This window comes from Amphiura filiformis, chromosome 19 (assembly GCF_039555335.1).
Source record: "Amphiura filiformis chromosome 19, Afil_fr2py, whole genome shotgun sequence".
Lineage (NCBI taxonomy): Eukaryota > Metazoa > Echinodermata > Ophiuroidea > Amphilepidida > Amphiuridae > Amphiura > Amphiura filiformis.
This window is the reverse complement of record NC_092646.1, coordinates 13580644-13599274: the sequence shown is the minus strand read 5'-3', so window position 1 is coordinate 13599274 and position 18631 is coordinate 13580644. Positions and strand designations below refer to the sequence as shown.

General features: G+C 32.7%; 1 protein-coding gene across 3 annotated transcripts in view; it reads right to left on the bottom strand.

Annotated features, from left to right (window-relative positions):
* The window catches only part of LOC140140947 (NADPH oxidase 2-like), a 48418-nt gene extending 36495 nt beyond the window's left edge, over nucleotides 1-11923 (bottom strand). The window contains exon 1 of one of the 3 annotated variants that reach the window (XM_072162710.1): nucleotides 11858-11923. In XM_072162710.1, coding sequence (XP_072018811.1) covers nucleotides 11858-11908 — 51 coding nt within the window. In that variant the 5' untranslated portion in view covers nucleotides 11909-11923. Of the gene's footprint in view, nucleotides 1-4952; nucleotides 5042-8261; nucleotides 8666-11857 lie in introns of those variants that run through there. The other 2 variants (XM_072162712.1, XM_072162709.1) reach the window with 2 other exon arrangements.
* Nucleotides 11924-18631: the final 6708 nt, after the last annotated feature.

The following is an 18631-nucleotide window of genomic DNA, read 5'->3' as shown; positions in this document are numbered from 1 at the left end:
ACACTTTCGAATGACTATAGAATCAAAGTTTTGGTTTTGAGAACAGTGCAGTGTTTACAATGTAGAAATTATTTCCGGAACAAAAGTCGGGCTTGTAACCTATCCAGCCAAGGTGATCATGGTGATACAAGGAACATAATTGGCACTAATTAAGAGCTAAAAAACATTTGTGACGAACGAATAGCGTGGCCATTAACACACAAGTACACTTATTGATGTTTATATCTCTAAGCATAACTATTTTATTTCTGAAGATAAGCTTTTCACATTTCGATGGCGTTTTAAAATCTTCTTCGAACACCTCAGTTAGGTGTTCTCTGAGTCAAGTTGTAAATTAGACTAACTTATCTTGGGATTGATAAAAACTATGTGGAACTGATGTTAATAATAGGTCACCCCAAAATATACTTTTAACCAATGAGGATTCTCAAAAGTAAGGGGCGTCCCCTTTAATAGCCAATCATATTAATAATTAATATTCATCATGTTTGATTTCCAAGATGAGCAAGTGGTCAAGTAGGAACAATTGTGGTCCACTGCCATCTATTGTCTTTCTTCATTTTTTTGGCACATTTCCATTACCAAGAAATGTGGGAGGAAAATGACGATAGCATTTCTTTTGTCATCAAAGCCTTGAGAAGGTTAATAACTTCATGAAGAGGTTAATAACTTCATGAAGATCATTCTATATTATTACTATTCATCGTTATAAACTGAGATCTACACATAAGCTCTTTGGGTCAACATCCTCTCTTTTATAGAAATATTATTGATGCCAAAATCTTATGTTTTAAAGAACTTGTTTTTCTCACCAAAGGTGACCAGTACTATGTATCAAATTTGGTCTTTAGATATTTTCCCAATATTTTATCAAATATTGTACAGCAATTAGTATTTTCACTTTAACTATGTCACATGCCCCCTCTTCGAAAAATGAAGTGGTATCTTCATTCTTTATATAATATGAATTTATTCATTAGTTCATTGTCCGCCATTTAAGTTCGTCTTCGTGATCCATGCTCTTCTTTGTGGTGCTCCTTTAGAGAATTATAGTTTTCAGTTCTTCGACTTGATTGAAGACAAAGCGAACCACATCGACAAAATTAAGTTCATGATGAGCGTTGAATATACCAGTGTTCATACATCCTGATGTTTTGTAGACAAACTGCTGTAATGTACATGCAGACAGCAAAAGTTTATTTACAATATTTGTAGATGATCCCTTGTAATTCTGGTTGCCTTGTAGTATCCATTTATCTTGGATTAGGCTCAGAAAATAGAAAAAGTTGTAAAGTAAGCAGGTCACATGTCCTTGAGACGATGTAAAGATGATCATTTGTATTCTTGTTATTGAATGCAATGTTGCATGCAATATAAATAATGCTGGTATATAGTTATAAACACTGCTTGCAAAGTCTATCCAAACTGGAATATTTATATCATGGAATATACTCTTCCTTTTCGCTGGAAATATAATTCAAGTTCATTCTGGATACATGTTCGTATAGCAAATGTTCTTGACTATGTGCATTCCTCCATAGGAACTTGCAGTAAGTGTCATTAAAGTTTTTCTCTAGTTTTATCTCAGCAGGGCTGTTTATATTTTGCATCTGAGGCAGTTCACTGTACATGTACTATGTATTTGTATAAATGTACATGGACAAAGTTCTGAAACTAGTTATCATCTTCATAAGTTCAAATATTTGTCTCATCTCCGTTGTTAAAGCAATTGGAGTCGTTTTTTAACCATTCAGTTTCACCAGTTCTATGTACAACAGTCTTTTGTATTGTGACTGAATATGTAGGCCTACAAAGTTATCTCATGCCTAACGTAAGACGGCATGGTTTTGGAAGACCGTTGGTCACCCAAATAACTTTAGAGTATAGCCACCCACATGTTATGCACTGAAAGTGGCATATGGTGGTTAAATATCATTCAACATTCAAGTTTAATATTCATCACACAACTTCAGTAATTCTTTGTGTAATTTTGTTATTCATTTGCTTTCTTGCTTGCTTAATTGTTACTTTCTTGGTTCTTCACTTCTTAAATTTCATTGATCATATATATCCAAAATAGTTTAAATTTTAATGATCACTTAAATTAGAACAGTTTCGAGTTTGACATTTCCTATAACATGTGTATACTATGTTAAACATGTTATTATAGTATAAGTTTTGCCTTTGTTGTCAGCAGTAAAAATTTCCATCTTAATTAGCAGTTAAGTTGCTTTCTAAAATTTTAGCATGGCAGTTCTTTTCAAATTGGTTGCATAACAAGTCTCATTATGTTTTAAATTAGCATATCTTGCAATTCTTCAAGAACACATCTGAGTGACCAAAACATTGCCCTTTGTGGCAATAACAATATCACATCACCAGTAGGTTTGTCTGAAACCCTAGTGATAAATTGCACCCAACCGTCCTTGGTTACAACTAAAATTATATGCTTTCAAAAGATATGCAACAAGTAGATCTGCATTATTGTAAATGCAAGATCTGGTACTGATTCATTTCAGTATCACTTCAAAATCTTATTTCAATGAGATGTAAATTCTAGGTATAATTGCTATTAAGCTTTCTTTTCACTAAAAGAAAATTTCTAACTTTAATTCAAAGTTATGATATTAAAAATTAACATCAACAATTCAACATTCTATCTTATCTTTGAGCCAAATCATAAAAGTAGCCAAAATTATCTCTGCGGCGAACATCACAAAGGTCTTCCCTGAGTAAAGTGACTCAGTTAAACCCATCACATCACCATTAGGTCTCGTGCGACCCTAGTACCTAGTGATAAAATCAGGGAAGTGGCACTTCCCTGATGAAATGGCATACCCAATTGGAGGTACCCAAAAAGTGCCTGTGCGGCAAAACATCACAATAGTCGTCCTGACTTAAGTGATAAAGTAAAACCCATCACGTCACCATTAGGTCTCGTGTGACCCTAGTCCTTAGTGATAAATCAGGGAAGTGGCACTTCCCTGATAAAATGGTATACCCCTTGGCCAAGGTTGGAGGTACCCAACAAGTGCCTGCACGGCAAAACATCACAATAGTCTTCCTGACTAAAGTGAAAACAAAATAAACTCATCACTCCACAGTCCGTCTGACTGTAGTTCTTTAGTGATAAAATCAGGGAAGTGGCACTTCCCTGATGAAATGGTGTACCCAATTTGGGGTACCAAATGGCTATCTTCATAGTTTGAATCAAAAAGATACAATATCATATTAAAATGTTGTTTCTTTAGTATTTAAAATCGCTTGTTTAAAATTTTTAAGTAAACTGACTTGTTTAGTTTATCCGGCACACTTGGCCATTTTCTTTCAAAATTTATTTTATTACCTGTTAGTGAAGACAGGTCATCATTACATAAAAAGGTGAATCATCAAAGCCAAAATTTAAATTTGCATCTGCCATAATGCTTGACTGAAACTAAATCTTCTAATGCGAGGCCTAGTGTGACTAACACCAATTTGAATGTCGGCTTCAAATTTACACCACAATGCCAATTTCACTACTTTAACAAATATGGATAACTCACCCCTAGCTACTGGGATTCCGTTAGACTTCCTCCACATTAGATGCATCTTTCAGATTACAGTTCTACTAGCTTGAAGAACATTTCAGGTGTCGTAAACCATGCTGCTACCATGTGACGAATGAATAGCGCCAGAAATGTTCCATCTTCAACAAAAGTTAGTTTTTCCGCTGCCTCCATGTGACGAACGAATAGCGTGGCCATTAACACACAAGTACACTTATTGATGTTTATATCTCTAAGCATAACTATTTTATTTCTGAAGATAAGCTTTTCACATTTCGATGGCGTTTAAAATCTTCTTCGAACACCTCAGTTAGGTGTTCTCTGAGTCAAGTTGTAAATTAGACTAACTTATCTTGGGATTGATAAAAACTATGTGGAACTGATGTTAATAATAGGTCACCCCAAAATATACTTTTAACCAATGAGGATTCTCAAAAGTAAGGGGCGTCCCCTTTAATAGCCAATCATATTAATAATTAATATTCATCATGTTTGATTTCCAAGATGAGCAAGTGGTCAAGTAGGAACAATTGTGGTCCACTGCCATCTATTGTCTTTCTTCATTTTTTTGGCACATTTCCATTACCAAGAAATGTGGGAGGAAAATGACGATAGCATTTCTTTTGTCATCAAAGCCTTGAGAAGGTTAATAACTTCATGAAGAGGTTAATAACTTCATGAAGATCATACTATATTATTACTATTCATTGTTATAACTGAGATCCATCCATAAGCTCTTTGGGTCAACATCCTCTCTTTTATAGAAATATTATTGATGCCAAAATCTTATGTTTTTAAAGAACTTGTTTTTCTCACCAAAGGTGACCAGTACTATGTATCAAATTTGGTCTTTAGATATTTTCCCAATATTTTATCAAATATTGTACAGCAATTAGTATTTTCACTTTAACTATGTCACAACATTCAACACAATGTTTATGAACTAAATATCTGTGATTTAAACACTAAAGAAGAAAATATATATTGTGTTTAATTTTAATAATTAAAATTCTTAAAGCAAATGTGTATGTATTTTTAAAATCTAAATACTTTGATGTGTTTATCGTATACGTGTTTAAGAGTGTTTAATGAAGTGTTTAAATGTGTAAATTTATACCTTAACTGTGGTAAACACAATAACAGTGTTTAAAAAGTGTTATAAAGTAAATATATTGAAGTGTTTTTAAAAATAAGTGTTTTGAACCTACATTTATACGCCTTGAGTGAGAATCGTCGAAGATCTATATAATAATGAGACTTGCTATGATCATGATAACAAACATGTACTAGTATATACACCACAAAGACATACATTAAGCGAGAACTATGATAAATAATATGTAACATTATCTTTTTTCCTTGATCCTACCAAAAATATATGATTTATCAGTGGCTTTTACTTACTGTGAACACAAAAGCTAATCCATTGTTAAGCAGTTGCCCAAGAAGTGCCATAATTCACGTGATTCCTATACTGAAATGCAGTCCAGTAGTCTACCGCTAATTTTTATAAGTAAAAAATTAACACAACCAAAACTAAATCATGTTACAAAACTAATCATGCTAATAATAGCAATATACACCACCCACCAGGATTCATGTCCGGGGGAGGCACTTAACACAAATTACCATACGGGTATGCTCCCCCGGAAAGACCCCTCACGGTTTTTGGACCACGTATTTTATGTAAATAGACCGCTGAAAGACCCCAGAATTTGATAAGTCAGCTCTAAAAGACCCTTAAAAGGCAGCAGGGGGCCTAATCATGATGTGGTTGCTGCACAAAATGCCCCGGAAGCGGCTGTTACGTGCAAAAATCGGGGCCTATGAGACGAGTAAACCGATCAGGGGGCCCAGTATGTACTCTCAGTCAAACTCTCCTGAATGCGGTAGACTTATTGCCCGGAGTAGGCCTATAGCCCCTACCCTACAATCTTCTTATTTTTATTATGGATTGCACAGTATTTTTGTGCGACCTAAATGCACACCAGACATATTGAATTACATTCTGAATGTCCATGATTTTCTTGAGGGATGACCTTTGATTTTTGTACAAATTTTAAGGCAAATTATTAAAAATTTATATATTTTTTAATTTTTGATATTTAACAGTCCTCGAAGTAAACTTTATAAATCTAATGATATATATTAATGTATGTAGCTGGGAAGAAAGACCGTCCATCATTTGAAAATGTTGACCTTTCGTATTAAAGATAGGCCTACACTTTTTTCCCCAAAAAGACACCAGGATCAACAGTGTAACACCAATAGCCTACAAAACACTTTTCTGACTTCAACACACAATACCAATAATTTATCCATTTTACATCAACATCGCATCATGATCTTTGACTTCAAAATCAACATAGTCACACTGACACGCCAATAACATGTACATCAACAGTGGCAATGGTCATTTTCAAATGTTTTACCCCCTTCCCGGGGGGCTCAACTTTAGAAGTGACTGGTATGTGCTTATACCAGCGTTCCGGAGTATAAAAGTCTATCAGTATACAAAACGTTGTTTTAAGAAGGGGGTAATTGAGTACAAACAAAATGAAAAAGGGGGTCATTGGGTATAATATAGTGAAAATTGGGGTCATTTGGTATAAAATGTCAAAATATGGGTCATCGGGTGGAAAATTAAAAAAAAATGGAGCAAAATTCTATTACTTTTCCCAAATTTCTCACATTTACAATACAAATTTGCCGTAATAACAGAATTTAAAAGTTTATGCATTATTTTCTGGCATTTTGATGACATACCGTAATTTGAGAAAAAATGGGGTAGCCGGACCTAAAAAGGGGGTCATCGGTTCTGACTTTTAAAAAAAAGGGGGTTATCGGGTATATTCGACTTCTAAAAAGGGGGCCTAAACCAAAAGCAAAACATACAAAAGTTGGCCCCCCTTTCTTTTACCCGGGCTTTTTACCCCCCCCCCCCCCCGGGTTTTAACCCTCCTCTTGCTTAAGCTACCCAGCAAACACAAAAACGTTTTTAAAACGCTTTAAATAAGTTATGTTTTTGGCTTTTGGTTTAGGTAATAACGTTTTAATAACATTAAAATGTCGGGTTATATAAAGGTCATGAAAACGTTTTAAAACGTTTTGTATGAAAACTCACTACAACAATATTCCTAAAATGTTTTCAAAAATGTTATTGTAAATTATTTTTGCAATCATGTTTTGCCAAATATTTTGTCAACACTTAAATAACATTATTTTAAAATATTTGCCCCCAGCACAGAAATGTTCTTAAAATGTTTTCTTCAAAATGTTTTAATAACATTTAAATGTCGGGTTATATAAAGGCCATAAAATGTATTTAAAACGTTATTGCAAATATTTTGGGCAAACATTTTTCGCAAAATATTTTTTAAACCCAAAAATAACATTCTGTTTAGAATGTTTTGTATCAGGTTTTCAAAAATGTTTTTGGAATGTTATTAAAACGTTTTTATACCCTTTATATAACCCGACATTTCAACGTTTTCTGTAAAACATTTTGTGTTTGCTGGGCAGTAGATTATCAAAAAATGTTTTTCAATGTTATGAAAACGTATACCCTTAATATACCCTTTATATAACCCGACATTTAAACGTTTTCTGACAAGATTTTATAACCTTTTGCGAATGATGTCGAAAACGTTTTGTTTTTGCTGGGTATACGCTGCTGTGCCATTGAGGTATGTCACTAGATTATTCACTGACTTCATCCGAGCATGCATGCATGCATGGCGAGTGCGCCCCCGGTGAATAATATTTGTTCAAATATATTTTTGTGCAAATAATCAAATTGAGATACTGGGTTCCCGCGGGATTGGGTTATCAATATTGACACATCAAATTCCTTTGTAATGAGATAATAAATCTATTTGCATTAATTTTCAAAACTGATAAATAGCAAAAAGAAACCCACGGCAAAATGTTGATACCTCATTTGTCTTAATAGCTCAAATTTTTTTGCCATTTGAATGAAAAAGAGATGCAAATTCATAAAGCGCACTAACAATAACACTTTTTGCTTATTTTTCCATTATAAAGGTCCAAAAGTGGGAGGAAAAAAAGGAAATTACTCATAGAAAAAAAGGTGCAACTTAGAACCTTTTTTGTCCTGTATGCAGAACCCGAAGCAGTGATAAGGTTCTATTAAAAACCTTTAAAAGTTTTATAAAGAACCTTAAAGATTTAAATAGGGCTAGGGACGTTCTCATTAATTCATTCAGGGATTCATCACACTAGTTAAGAAAAGTGAAAAGTAGTGTTAACCCTTTTTGGTACCGGTACTAAAATCATTTCCATAATAAAAAAGAACTTTTTTTCTGTTCTACTTAGAACCCTTTGAGGGTTAATTCTTAATGGTCCCTTAAAGGTTCTTCAAGATTAAGGTTCCACAAAGAAGCTTTTTATTGGCTACAGAAGCTTTTTTGGTTCTACAAAGAACGCCATGGAAAACCTTATCATAATCGTGTACTGCTATATGCCTAGGCGATATGCCTATACATAATATCAAAATTTAAAAAACGGTATCCCTAAAATATCTAAAACTTAGTGATCGCCCCTATTTGTTTGTGCGGAACGGTTACTGGATTTTAGCATTTTTCGGAGTATTGCATTTTTTAAAGGCCCTAGTATAGTAGGGCTAATAGGTCTATATAAATTCAATCAAAGGAACAAAAATTGAACATAATTATACATAATTATTGCACTTACCGCAGCAAGGTATTTACCCAAATCGTTAAGAAAAATGCCAAACATTTTCGAAGTTCGTTTTGTCAAATTTTGCCATATATTATAATACTACCAGCAGTCCAGCATGAACAGAATAATTGAAGAAGCAAACATACTAGCTAGTATTCTCGAATGCAAAGTTTCACATCACACAAGTTGGTAGGCAACAGAAATAGGCTACACTGCATGCAGTTCAAAACGTTTGAATTACGGTAGTTTCTCTTCTCTTGAGTGAAGAGAATCCGCGGTTTTTAGTCATTATCATGTCCATTGTAGTTGCGGTGCTTACAACAACGACGACGTTACTTTTCGAGACTAAAGTAGTTTTAATTAGTTGTAAGTTCGAGTAACACAGTTTCAATTAGTTGTAATAATATGAAGTGTAAATTGAACACCAAAACTAACGAGCTCACAGTACTCACTCGATGAACACGTGTTACGCTCAAATAATCATGACAATTATGAGTTATACAACATGTACAATTTTGACCTGTTTAATCCCCGAACTTTGTGATATAAATATCCCTTTAGTGATTTTGTTCAATGAACTTGAAATGAATTGATCATGAATGGTCGACCAGTAACCGTCATAACACGTCTAGCAAGTAAGGCACTATCCTAAGGGAGTGTTCATAAATACTGGGGGGGGGGAATAATTATAGAAAGGATAAAAAAAAATTGGGTACTGAAAGAGAGAATAATAAAATTCAGTCCTTAATTGGGGTGATCAAGTACGGGCTAAAATGTACGACAAACTGACAAAGCATGCACATTCCAACAATTTTGCGCGCTCCGCGAGCATTAATGTTAAGTATTAAATGTGTAGGCCTACTCTCAATAGCTCAAGCTTGAAATCAACAATTGAGTAATAACTCCAATGAGTTAATAACATATATTTTTGGGTTTTTAGGACATGAAGGGGGGGGCAAAATATTTTAAGACCATAAAAGGGGTTAAATAAACTCCACCCTTTAGGGGATCTAAAAAAATGATTTTCCAACTTTTAAGCTCTTCACCAAAGTATTTATAAACACTCCCTTACATCAAAATAATAGAAAGTACAACTTTTTATAAGCCGATAACAATGACGCAAATTGCAGTGTCATGGTTATGTCCACTAGCTCCATGGTTATGTCAACATAACATATAGGTATATTGAGATACCAAAATTGATATAGAGCTGATATTTGCATGGTAAATATTTATTTTGGTATATAGTTGAGCAAAATACTAGTAAATAAATAAATAAATAAATAAATAAATAAATAAATAAATAAATAAATAAATAAATAAATAAATAAATAAATAAATAAATAAATAAATAAATAAATAAATAAATAAATATATAAATAAATAAATAAATTGATTCATTATATATATCATACTAAAGGGTTCAAAAATAACTACCGCCCTAAAATTACAAAACATTTCTTTGCACATTCATTTCGTTGATTTGAAAAAGTTAAAAATCTGTGAATAAAGGAATCGGTTTTCCTACCCTCGCAAATTTCTTTTGTGTCAAAGTCTTTTTGTTTTGGCCAACAATAATCACATTTTCCAAACATTTACATGATGCTTTCAGATAAAGTAACCGGTTTCAAGTTCATATGCACAGGTGAATGAGGCATTGTGTCAATCAACCATATCATTTTTGTTTTCAATTTGCAAATTTAGACTATAAAGAAAACAAACAAACAACAGATGAAAAATTCCTTTAAAAGGGAAAACCAGCTTCAATGTAGAAGAGGTCTTGTAGGTGGAAGGCATTTCAGGTGGAGGGATAATAATTGTGCTATATGGGAAGTTATTGAATTATATCGACATTTGTAGAGGTGAAGGTAGGCCTACGTGCCACAAACATTGATTTCCTGGGCGGGTAAGCAATAAAAATCTAGCTTTTTTGTCAGTTTTAGCTGGGACTGTAGGCTAATTATGCGGAATTCTTCGAAAAATATGCTGTAGGAAAAAAAGGCGTTGTAAATTTTCTTCTTTATACGATTTTCTTAAGTTTCCGACAATGTATATGCACTGGGCTAATAATGAGAGATTTAATATAGCGCCCAACGCAAATAGCCTCTGGGCGCTTTACAAAACATAAAACCTAGGGAACAAAAAATTTAAAAACAATATATATAGCCTAACTTAAACATACTATTCCACATGCACAATATTGCAAGAAAATGACCGGGTACATTGCACAAGATTGGAAGCACACAGCAACTCTTAGGTGGGGAGCCGAGCCGGGAGAAGAAAACAGAGCAAAAACAAGGAGCCGGCAAAACGCAGACCAGTCCACCACTCTGAGTCTCTATGCAAATCCAATCAAGTACAAATAATAATGGCAACAACAACAATGCATTAACAAAATTAAGTAAGTTAAAAACAAGAATCAAATCAAAAGCAAAAGGATTCCAAGAGTCAGATCATGCAGTGCTCCGCAGGCGGAGGCACAGAAGAGAACTCAAACAAAAGGAAACGGAAACGGTTATGAAGTTCATGCCCCGAGATTTTAAAGGTATTTTTTGTGCGGCATGTCTTTTTGAAAATCAAATAGGCCTAATATAAATATAAAATAATTATAATATGCTTTCCACAATAATTATGCTTTCCACGAAAGCATAATTATGAAATTTCAAAAAAAAGTAAATACAGCATGGGCAAAATTTAAATTATGAAATAAGGACCTATCTATACACCAAAAGCCACTGCACTGATATATGAAAAGGCCAAAAATGAACATGAACTACTTACAAATTTGAAACGCATCAGGCTGAAACGCATAATTTGAGGAAAGTTTGAATAAATATATATGCCTATGTTTTCATATTTATGTGTTTAGACGATAGCCTACATTTGAATGTTACTTAATACAAGCGAGCCAGCAATTAAATTATGCTACAAGCGAGTGTGTGTCCACACGGGACTTACTTGTAAGCCAACTCACTTGTAAGAGTGACCTTCACTGGTAAATTATGCCATGATTATGCACAATCAGAATAGGATTGGGTCATCAAGGTCATGCTTACAAGCGAGCTAACATGCAAGTCTTGTTCACACTGGCCTTACATTTGAATGTTACTCGCTACATGTAAGATATCTTACATGTAAAATTGTCACTTGTAACTTGCATGTAGCTACATGCGAGTGCGTTTAGACGGGCACTACATACAAGTTTACATTTGAATGTAGTTACAAGCGACTTTACAAGCGATCGTCTGAACAAGCCTATTGTGATGGTGGTACTCTTGCTGCTGCTGCTGATGATGATGATGATGGACAGCGGTACGGAGGACGACGCGACATGACGTCGACGGAGGGGTACACGTATATAGGGATGTATTAATGGTCAGATGGGCACCAGCCCAAGATCCAAGGCCCCAAATTTGGGAGGACGAACTTTGAAAAAAACCACCCCAAAACGAAAAAAAAAACAGAAAAAAGCCAGTGGTCCTAAAACCTAAATTTTAGCCTGCATAACCTATGGTCATGACAAAGGGTAAATCCGACTCTTTACCCTTTGGTTAGTAAGCTTAGAAATATAGGGCCTACATACAAATAGGCCTGTATGAGTAACTTACCCCCAGAATGTATAAAAGAAAATCGTTGATAAGCATTCCTGCAAGAGCCATTTTTAGAAAACATCAGGAAATCCATTAAGAAATGTAAGGCATATGTCAGTGGTTATTAACTTAAAGAAATATAGGCCCTATATGGTGATGCATGCAATGTCCATATATAAATGAAAATACATTGCAAATACCATTAGACCTCCGAGGAGTTCGGGCGCAGGCGTGAAACGTCATTAAATCAATATGGCGTCAAATCCAGGCTACAATTTGGAGCACTGAGAGGAACCATGCATTTTAGCGGTAACCTTTACTCATATTTAAATAAACACATTCCAATTTTTTATCGTGATTTTTATAGGCCTACATTAATTAAACTATGGAAGAAAATGAACAGAATGACATAAACTAAAATATAATAAACTAAACTAAATAAAGTGGAAGAAAAAATTGGTGACTTCACCAAGAGGTCAAACCGAAATGACCTTTCGATTCCATGTCGAAAGTCTCCTATCGCAATGAATAGTGTCCCTGCATTTGTAATCGATCATAACGTAACATTGTCGATAAACACGATAAAGAAAAACAGAATTAATGGACAGCACGAATGCAAATATTTAGTGAAACGATTAACACTCTGTTATATAAATAATTCGTGCAGACATGCAAATTTTAATGTAACACACCCGGATTCCGCCCAACTCAAAACGCATTGACTTAAGGCCACATGCAAAAATATATTCGTTTCACGTCCCCTCACTTTCTGTGATTTCTTAAAAAACACAATATTTTTCCATTTTCATATTAATTTAAGTGTTTTATGAAGTTCGTAATAAATTCTCAGTGCTGACAGTTAATTAGTCAACATGAATTATTTTCAAGTGTTTTTGCCAAGGGTATAATCCTAAATCTTTTAAGATTTCGGAAAACGAGGCCCTCTTTTATTTAAAAAAATAAAAAAGGGCCTCGTTTTCCGCGAAGATTCTGAAAACTGCTAGCAATGTCCATTTTGCGTGAAACTGCTATTAATAATGTCAATTTTTGCATTAAAAAAACCCTCCCCTCCTCAATTTCCAAAAAACGTGGAGACGTGAAACGATTTTTAAATTTTACGTGGCCTTATTAGGTTTTGCTTTGGGAGCAAACCGTCTTTATTCAAAAACATTCAAAGTGGTTTTAAAAATCTAAAACACTACTAAAAGAAACGGTAGTTCCTTTGTTATGTTCACGTAGATACAGCATTTTGATATAAAATTGGATCGATTGAGCCCATTTATTGGTCGAGCTATGAGCCTTATACGTCGAGTCCTCTGACGTCGAGTCCAATACTGTAAAACTCATAGCGAGACCAATAAATATTGGGCGTAAAGCATCCAATTTTATCATTATTATGTTTTTGATCCAATATTTTCACACACTTGAACTCATCAAAACATAACAATATGACGGTACTTGGGAAGCAGATTATGTACCTGCCGAGAAAAAATACAGACTCCTTATTCCAGAAAAATAGGCCTACAGTACTAATTTTTTGGGGTATTATCCTGTTTTGTCAAAATGAAACATAGCTAAATCATTTTTAGTTAGTTCCGAACTGGCCATAAAAGTCAAATTTTACTATATTTTAACAATTTGAGGGAAATGGGCCAAAAAACATGCAATTTTGCATGCTTTCTTACAATTGTAGCCAAAAAATTCAAAGACTTGGCACAAGTCTTAGCATTCAAAATCTTGATTATAGGCTAAGAGTGAGCTAAAAAGTTTAATATTTGGTTCTTTTTGATAATTGGTTATGGAAAGCATTATCAAATGTGTTTTCCAAAAGTTAGAATGCATAACTTGAAATTAGTCTTTGTACAAGTCTTTGGGCTTTATTGTCACAGCATTGGAAAAATTCCCTAAAATTGCATGTTTCTGGCCCTTATCCAAAAATTGACTTATTATTGAAATTTGACTTTCATTGCCAGTTAGAACTAAAATATTAGGCATTTAGCTTTGTTTCATTTGGTAAAACAGGATGATATTTTTTAATCCCAACAAATTAGTGCTGTATTTTTCTGGCATAGGGAGTAGGCCTACGTCATTCGGTATGATAGCTGGCATGGCTGGGTAATGCGTTCTCTTAACAATTTTTCATTTGCTCGCACTACATTACTCCCTTTAAGGTTATTAATTATTTTAAACTGTTGTGATTTGGTAGTTCACAGCATCTTACGAATGGTAGTGAGCTTTGGCAAAAACTGCATTGCTCAATTCATAGCGAGCGTGTAGCAGAATTAAAACATCACAGATATACTTTTATAGGTACTGCGGTTCTTGAGTTACGTTGTAAAGAGGGCTGAAACAACAACACCTTTTTTAAAACGTACATAACTAATTAACAATAATAAATTAAGCAAGTTTGCAAAGTATACGATTTGTAGAATGAACTTTTGCAAAACATCAAGGTGTTAATTTTCACTAATATATTGATCTAGATAATGAAAATCGATTTTTAGGTTGCTTCGACCAACAATACCTCGTCTACCCTTAAAGGAGTATTTTCTAATTATGAAATGAATAGTGAAGAAGATATTGATATCTACTGAAGATATGAAATGAATAGTGAAGAAGATATTGTTATCTACTGAAGATATGAAATGAATTAGGGAGAAGATATTGATATCTACTGAAGATATGAAATGAATAGTGAAGAAGAGATTGTTATCTACTGAAGATATGAAATGAATAGTTAAGAAGATATTGCTATTTACAGAAAATATGAAATGAATAGTGAAAAAGATATTGCTATCTACAGAGGATATGAAATGAATAGTGAAGAAGATATTGCTATCTACTGAAGATATGAAATGAATAGTGAAGAAGATATTGTTATCTACTGAAGATATGAAATGAATTGTGAAAAAGATATTGCTATCTAATGAAGATATGAAATAAATTGTGAAAAAGATATTGCTATCTAATGAAGATATGAAATGAATAGTGAAAAGATATTGCTATCTACTGAAGATAAGATATGGAGTGAATTGTGAAGAAGATATTGCTATCTACTGAAGATATGAAATGAATTGTGTAGAAGATATTGCTATCTACTGAAGATATTAAATGAATAGTGAAGAAGATATTGCTATCGACTGAAGATATGAAATGAATTAGGGAGAAGATATTGATATCTACTGAAGATATGAAATGAATAGTGAAGAAGAGATTGTTATCTACTGAAGATATGAAATGAATAGTTAAGAAGATATTGCTATTTACAGAAAATATGAAATGAATAGTGAAAAAGATATTGCTATCTACAGAGGATATGAAATGAATAGTGAAGAAGATATTGATATCTACCGAAGATATGAAATGAATAGTGAAGAAGATATTGTTATCTACTGAAGATATGAAATGAATTGTGAAAAAGATATTGCTATCTAATGAAGATATGAAATGAATAGTGAAGAAGATATTGTTATCTACTGAAGATATGAAATGAATTAGGGAGAAGATATTGATATCTACTGAAGATATGAAATGAATAGTGAAGAAGAGATTGTTATCTACTGAAGATATGAAATGAATAGTTAAGAAGATATTGCTATTTACAGAAAATATGAAATGAATAGTGAAAAAGATATTGTTATCTACAGAGGATATGAAATGAATAGTGAAGAAGATATTGCTATCTACTGAAGATATGAAATGAATAGTGAAGAAGATATTGTTATCTACTGAAGATATGAAATGAATTGTGAAAAAGATATTGCTATCTAATGAAGATATGAAATAAATTGTGAAAAAGATATTGCTATCTAATGAAGATATGAAATGAATAGTGAAAAAGATATTGCTATCTACTGAAGATAAGATATGGAGTGAATTGTGAAGAAGATATTGCTATCTACTGAAGATATGAAATGAATTGTGTAGAAGATATTGCTATCTACTGAAGATATTAAATGAATAGTGAAGAAGATATTGCTATCGACTGAAGATATGAAATGAATTAGGAGAAGATATTGATATCTACTGAAGATATGAAATGAATAGTGAAGAAGAGATTGTTATCTACTGAAGATATGAAATGAATAGTTAAGAAGATATTGCTATTTACAGAAAATATGAAATGAATAGTGAAAAAGATATTGCTATCTACAGAGGATATGAAATGAATAGTGAAGAAGATATTGATATCTACCGAAGATATGAAATGAATAGTGAAGAAGATATTGTTATCTACTGAAGATATGAAATGAATTGTGAAAAAGATATTGCTATCTAATGAAGATATGAAATAAATTGTGAAAAAGATATTGCTATCTACTGAAGATAAGATATGGAGTGAATTGTGAAGAAGATATTGCTATCTACTGAAGATATGAAGTGAATTGTGGAGATGATATTGCTATCTACTGAAGATATTAAATGAACAGTGAAGAAGATATTGCTATCGACTGAAGATATGAAATGAATTAAGGGAGAAGATATTGATATCTACTGAAGATATGAAATGAATAGTGAAGAAGATATTGTTATCTACTGAAGATATGAAATGAATAGTGAAGAAGATATTGTTATTGCTATCTACTGAAGATATGAACTTTTCTGGAGAACATATTGCTATCTACCGAAGATATGAACTTTTGTGGAGAACATATTGCTATCTACTGAAGATATGAAATGATGAATAGTGAAGAGGATATTGCTATCTACTGAAGATATGAAATGAACAATGAAGAAGATATTGCTATCTACTGAAGATATTAAATGAATAGTGAAGAAGATATTACTATCTACTGAAGATATGAAATAAATTGTGTAGAAGATATTGATATCTACTGAAGATATGAAATAAATTGTGTAGAAGATATTGATATCTACTGAAGATATGAAATAAATTGTGTAGAAGATATTGATATCTACTGAAGATATTAAATGAATAGTGAAGAAGATATTACTATCTACTGAAGATATGAAATGAATAGTGTAAAAGATATTGCTATCTACTGAAGATATGAAATGAATTATGAAGAAGATATTGATATCTACTGAAGATATGAAATAAATAGTGAAGAAGATATTGTTATCTACTGAAGATATGAAATAAATTGTGTGGAAGATATTGATATCTACTGAAGATATGAAATGAATAGTGAAGAAGATATTGTTATCTACTGAAGATATGAAATAAATTGTGTAGAAGATATTGATATCTACTGAAGATATGAAATGAATAGTGAAGAAGGTATTGTTATCTACTGAAGTTATGAAATGAATTATGAAGAAGATATTGATATCTACTGAAGATATGAAATGAATAGTGTAGAAGATATTATTATCTACTGAAGATATGAAATGAATAGTGAAGAAGATATTGTTATTGCTATCTACTGAAGATATGAACTTTTGTGGAGAACATATTGCTATCTACCGAAGATATGAACATTTTTGGAGAACTTATTGCTATCTACTGAAGATATGAAATGAATTGTGAAGAGGATATTGCTATCTACTGAAGATATGAAATGAACAATGAAGAAGATATTGCTATCTACTGAAGATATTAAATGAATAGTGAAGAAGATATTACTATCTACTGAAGATATGAAATAAATTGTGTAGAAGATATTGATATCTACTGAAGATATGAAATAAATTGTGTAGAAGATATTGATATCTACTGAAGATATAAAATGAATAGTGAATAAGATATTACTATCTACTGAAGATATTAAATGAATTATGAATAAGATATTGATATCTACTGAAGATATGAAATGAATAGTGAAGAAGATATTGTTATTGCTATCTACTGAAGATATGAACTTTTGTGGAGAACATATTGCTATCTACTGAAGATATGAAATGAATAGTGAAGAAGATATTGTTATCTACTGAAGATATGAAATAAATTGTGAAGAAGATATTTCTATCTACTGAAGATATGAAATGAATTGTGAAGAAGATATTGCTATCTACTGAAGATATGAAATGAATGGGGAAGAAGATATTGTCCAGGTGTTGCCAAGTCTGGTGTTGCAATCAAATGTACAGGAAGACCGCCGCGCCGCTGTGTCGAAGGCCACTTCCAAACTTCCTGTCTACAAGCTGTTATGGCAGCGCCGAGGTGGTCACGTGCGTATTTATAAATGCGTATTTATAAATATAGTCGAAGCATACTGTTCAACTGGAAATGGGATAACGTACTCCTCTTTTCGCCAAACGACAAGTGTTTCTGGAATGCTGCTAAAATAAGAAAACTGTTAATGCTAATTTATTGCACATTTTAGGGAAGCGTGGTTACCCTTTTTAAATAGCCGAGTGAGAGGGTTTTCAATGAAATATTTTTTGTGTCCAAAATTGAAGCATCCTATGTATAAAAGAATATATGAATATTTACTGCACATCATTATATAACGATTCGTGATACCCAATTGTGGCACATTTAATGTCGTTTAAGAAGCAGAGAATTTTATTTCAATTTTATATAAGCCAAAATATTTTTTAATTGAGCAAGAATAAGGATAGAAAAACGTTGAAAATTCTATGTAAAAATTACATTAGACCCCGCCAAAGATTACTGTTTCGTTTTTATGGTAATCTAATCTTTTATTTCCTGAAAAAAAATTTGAGGTCTAATGTGGAATTATTATATAAATGATAAAAACATCGAACGTGTATACAAGAAAAATGGTAGGTTCCACTATAGTATTATACTGATACACATGTATATACGATTTACTAGCGCACGTGCCCGGCAAGTCAAAATCGATAAAATGTATTGTCCATGTAGAG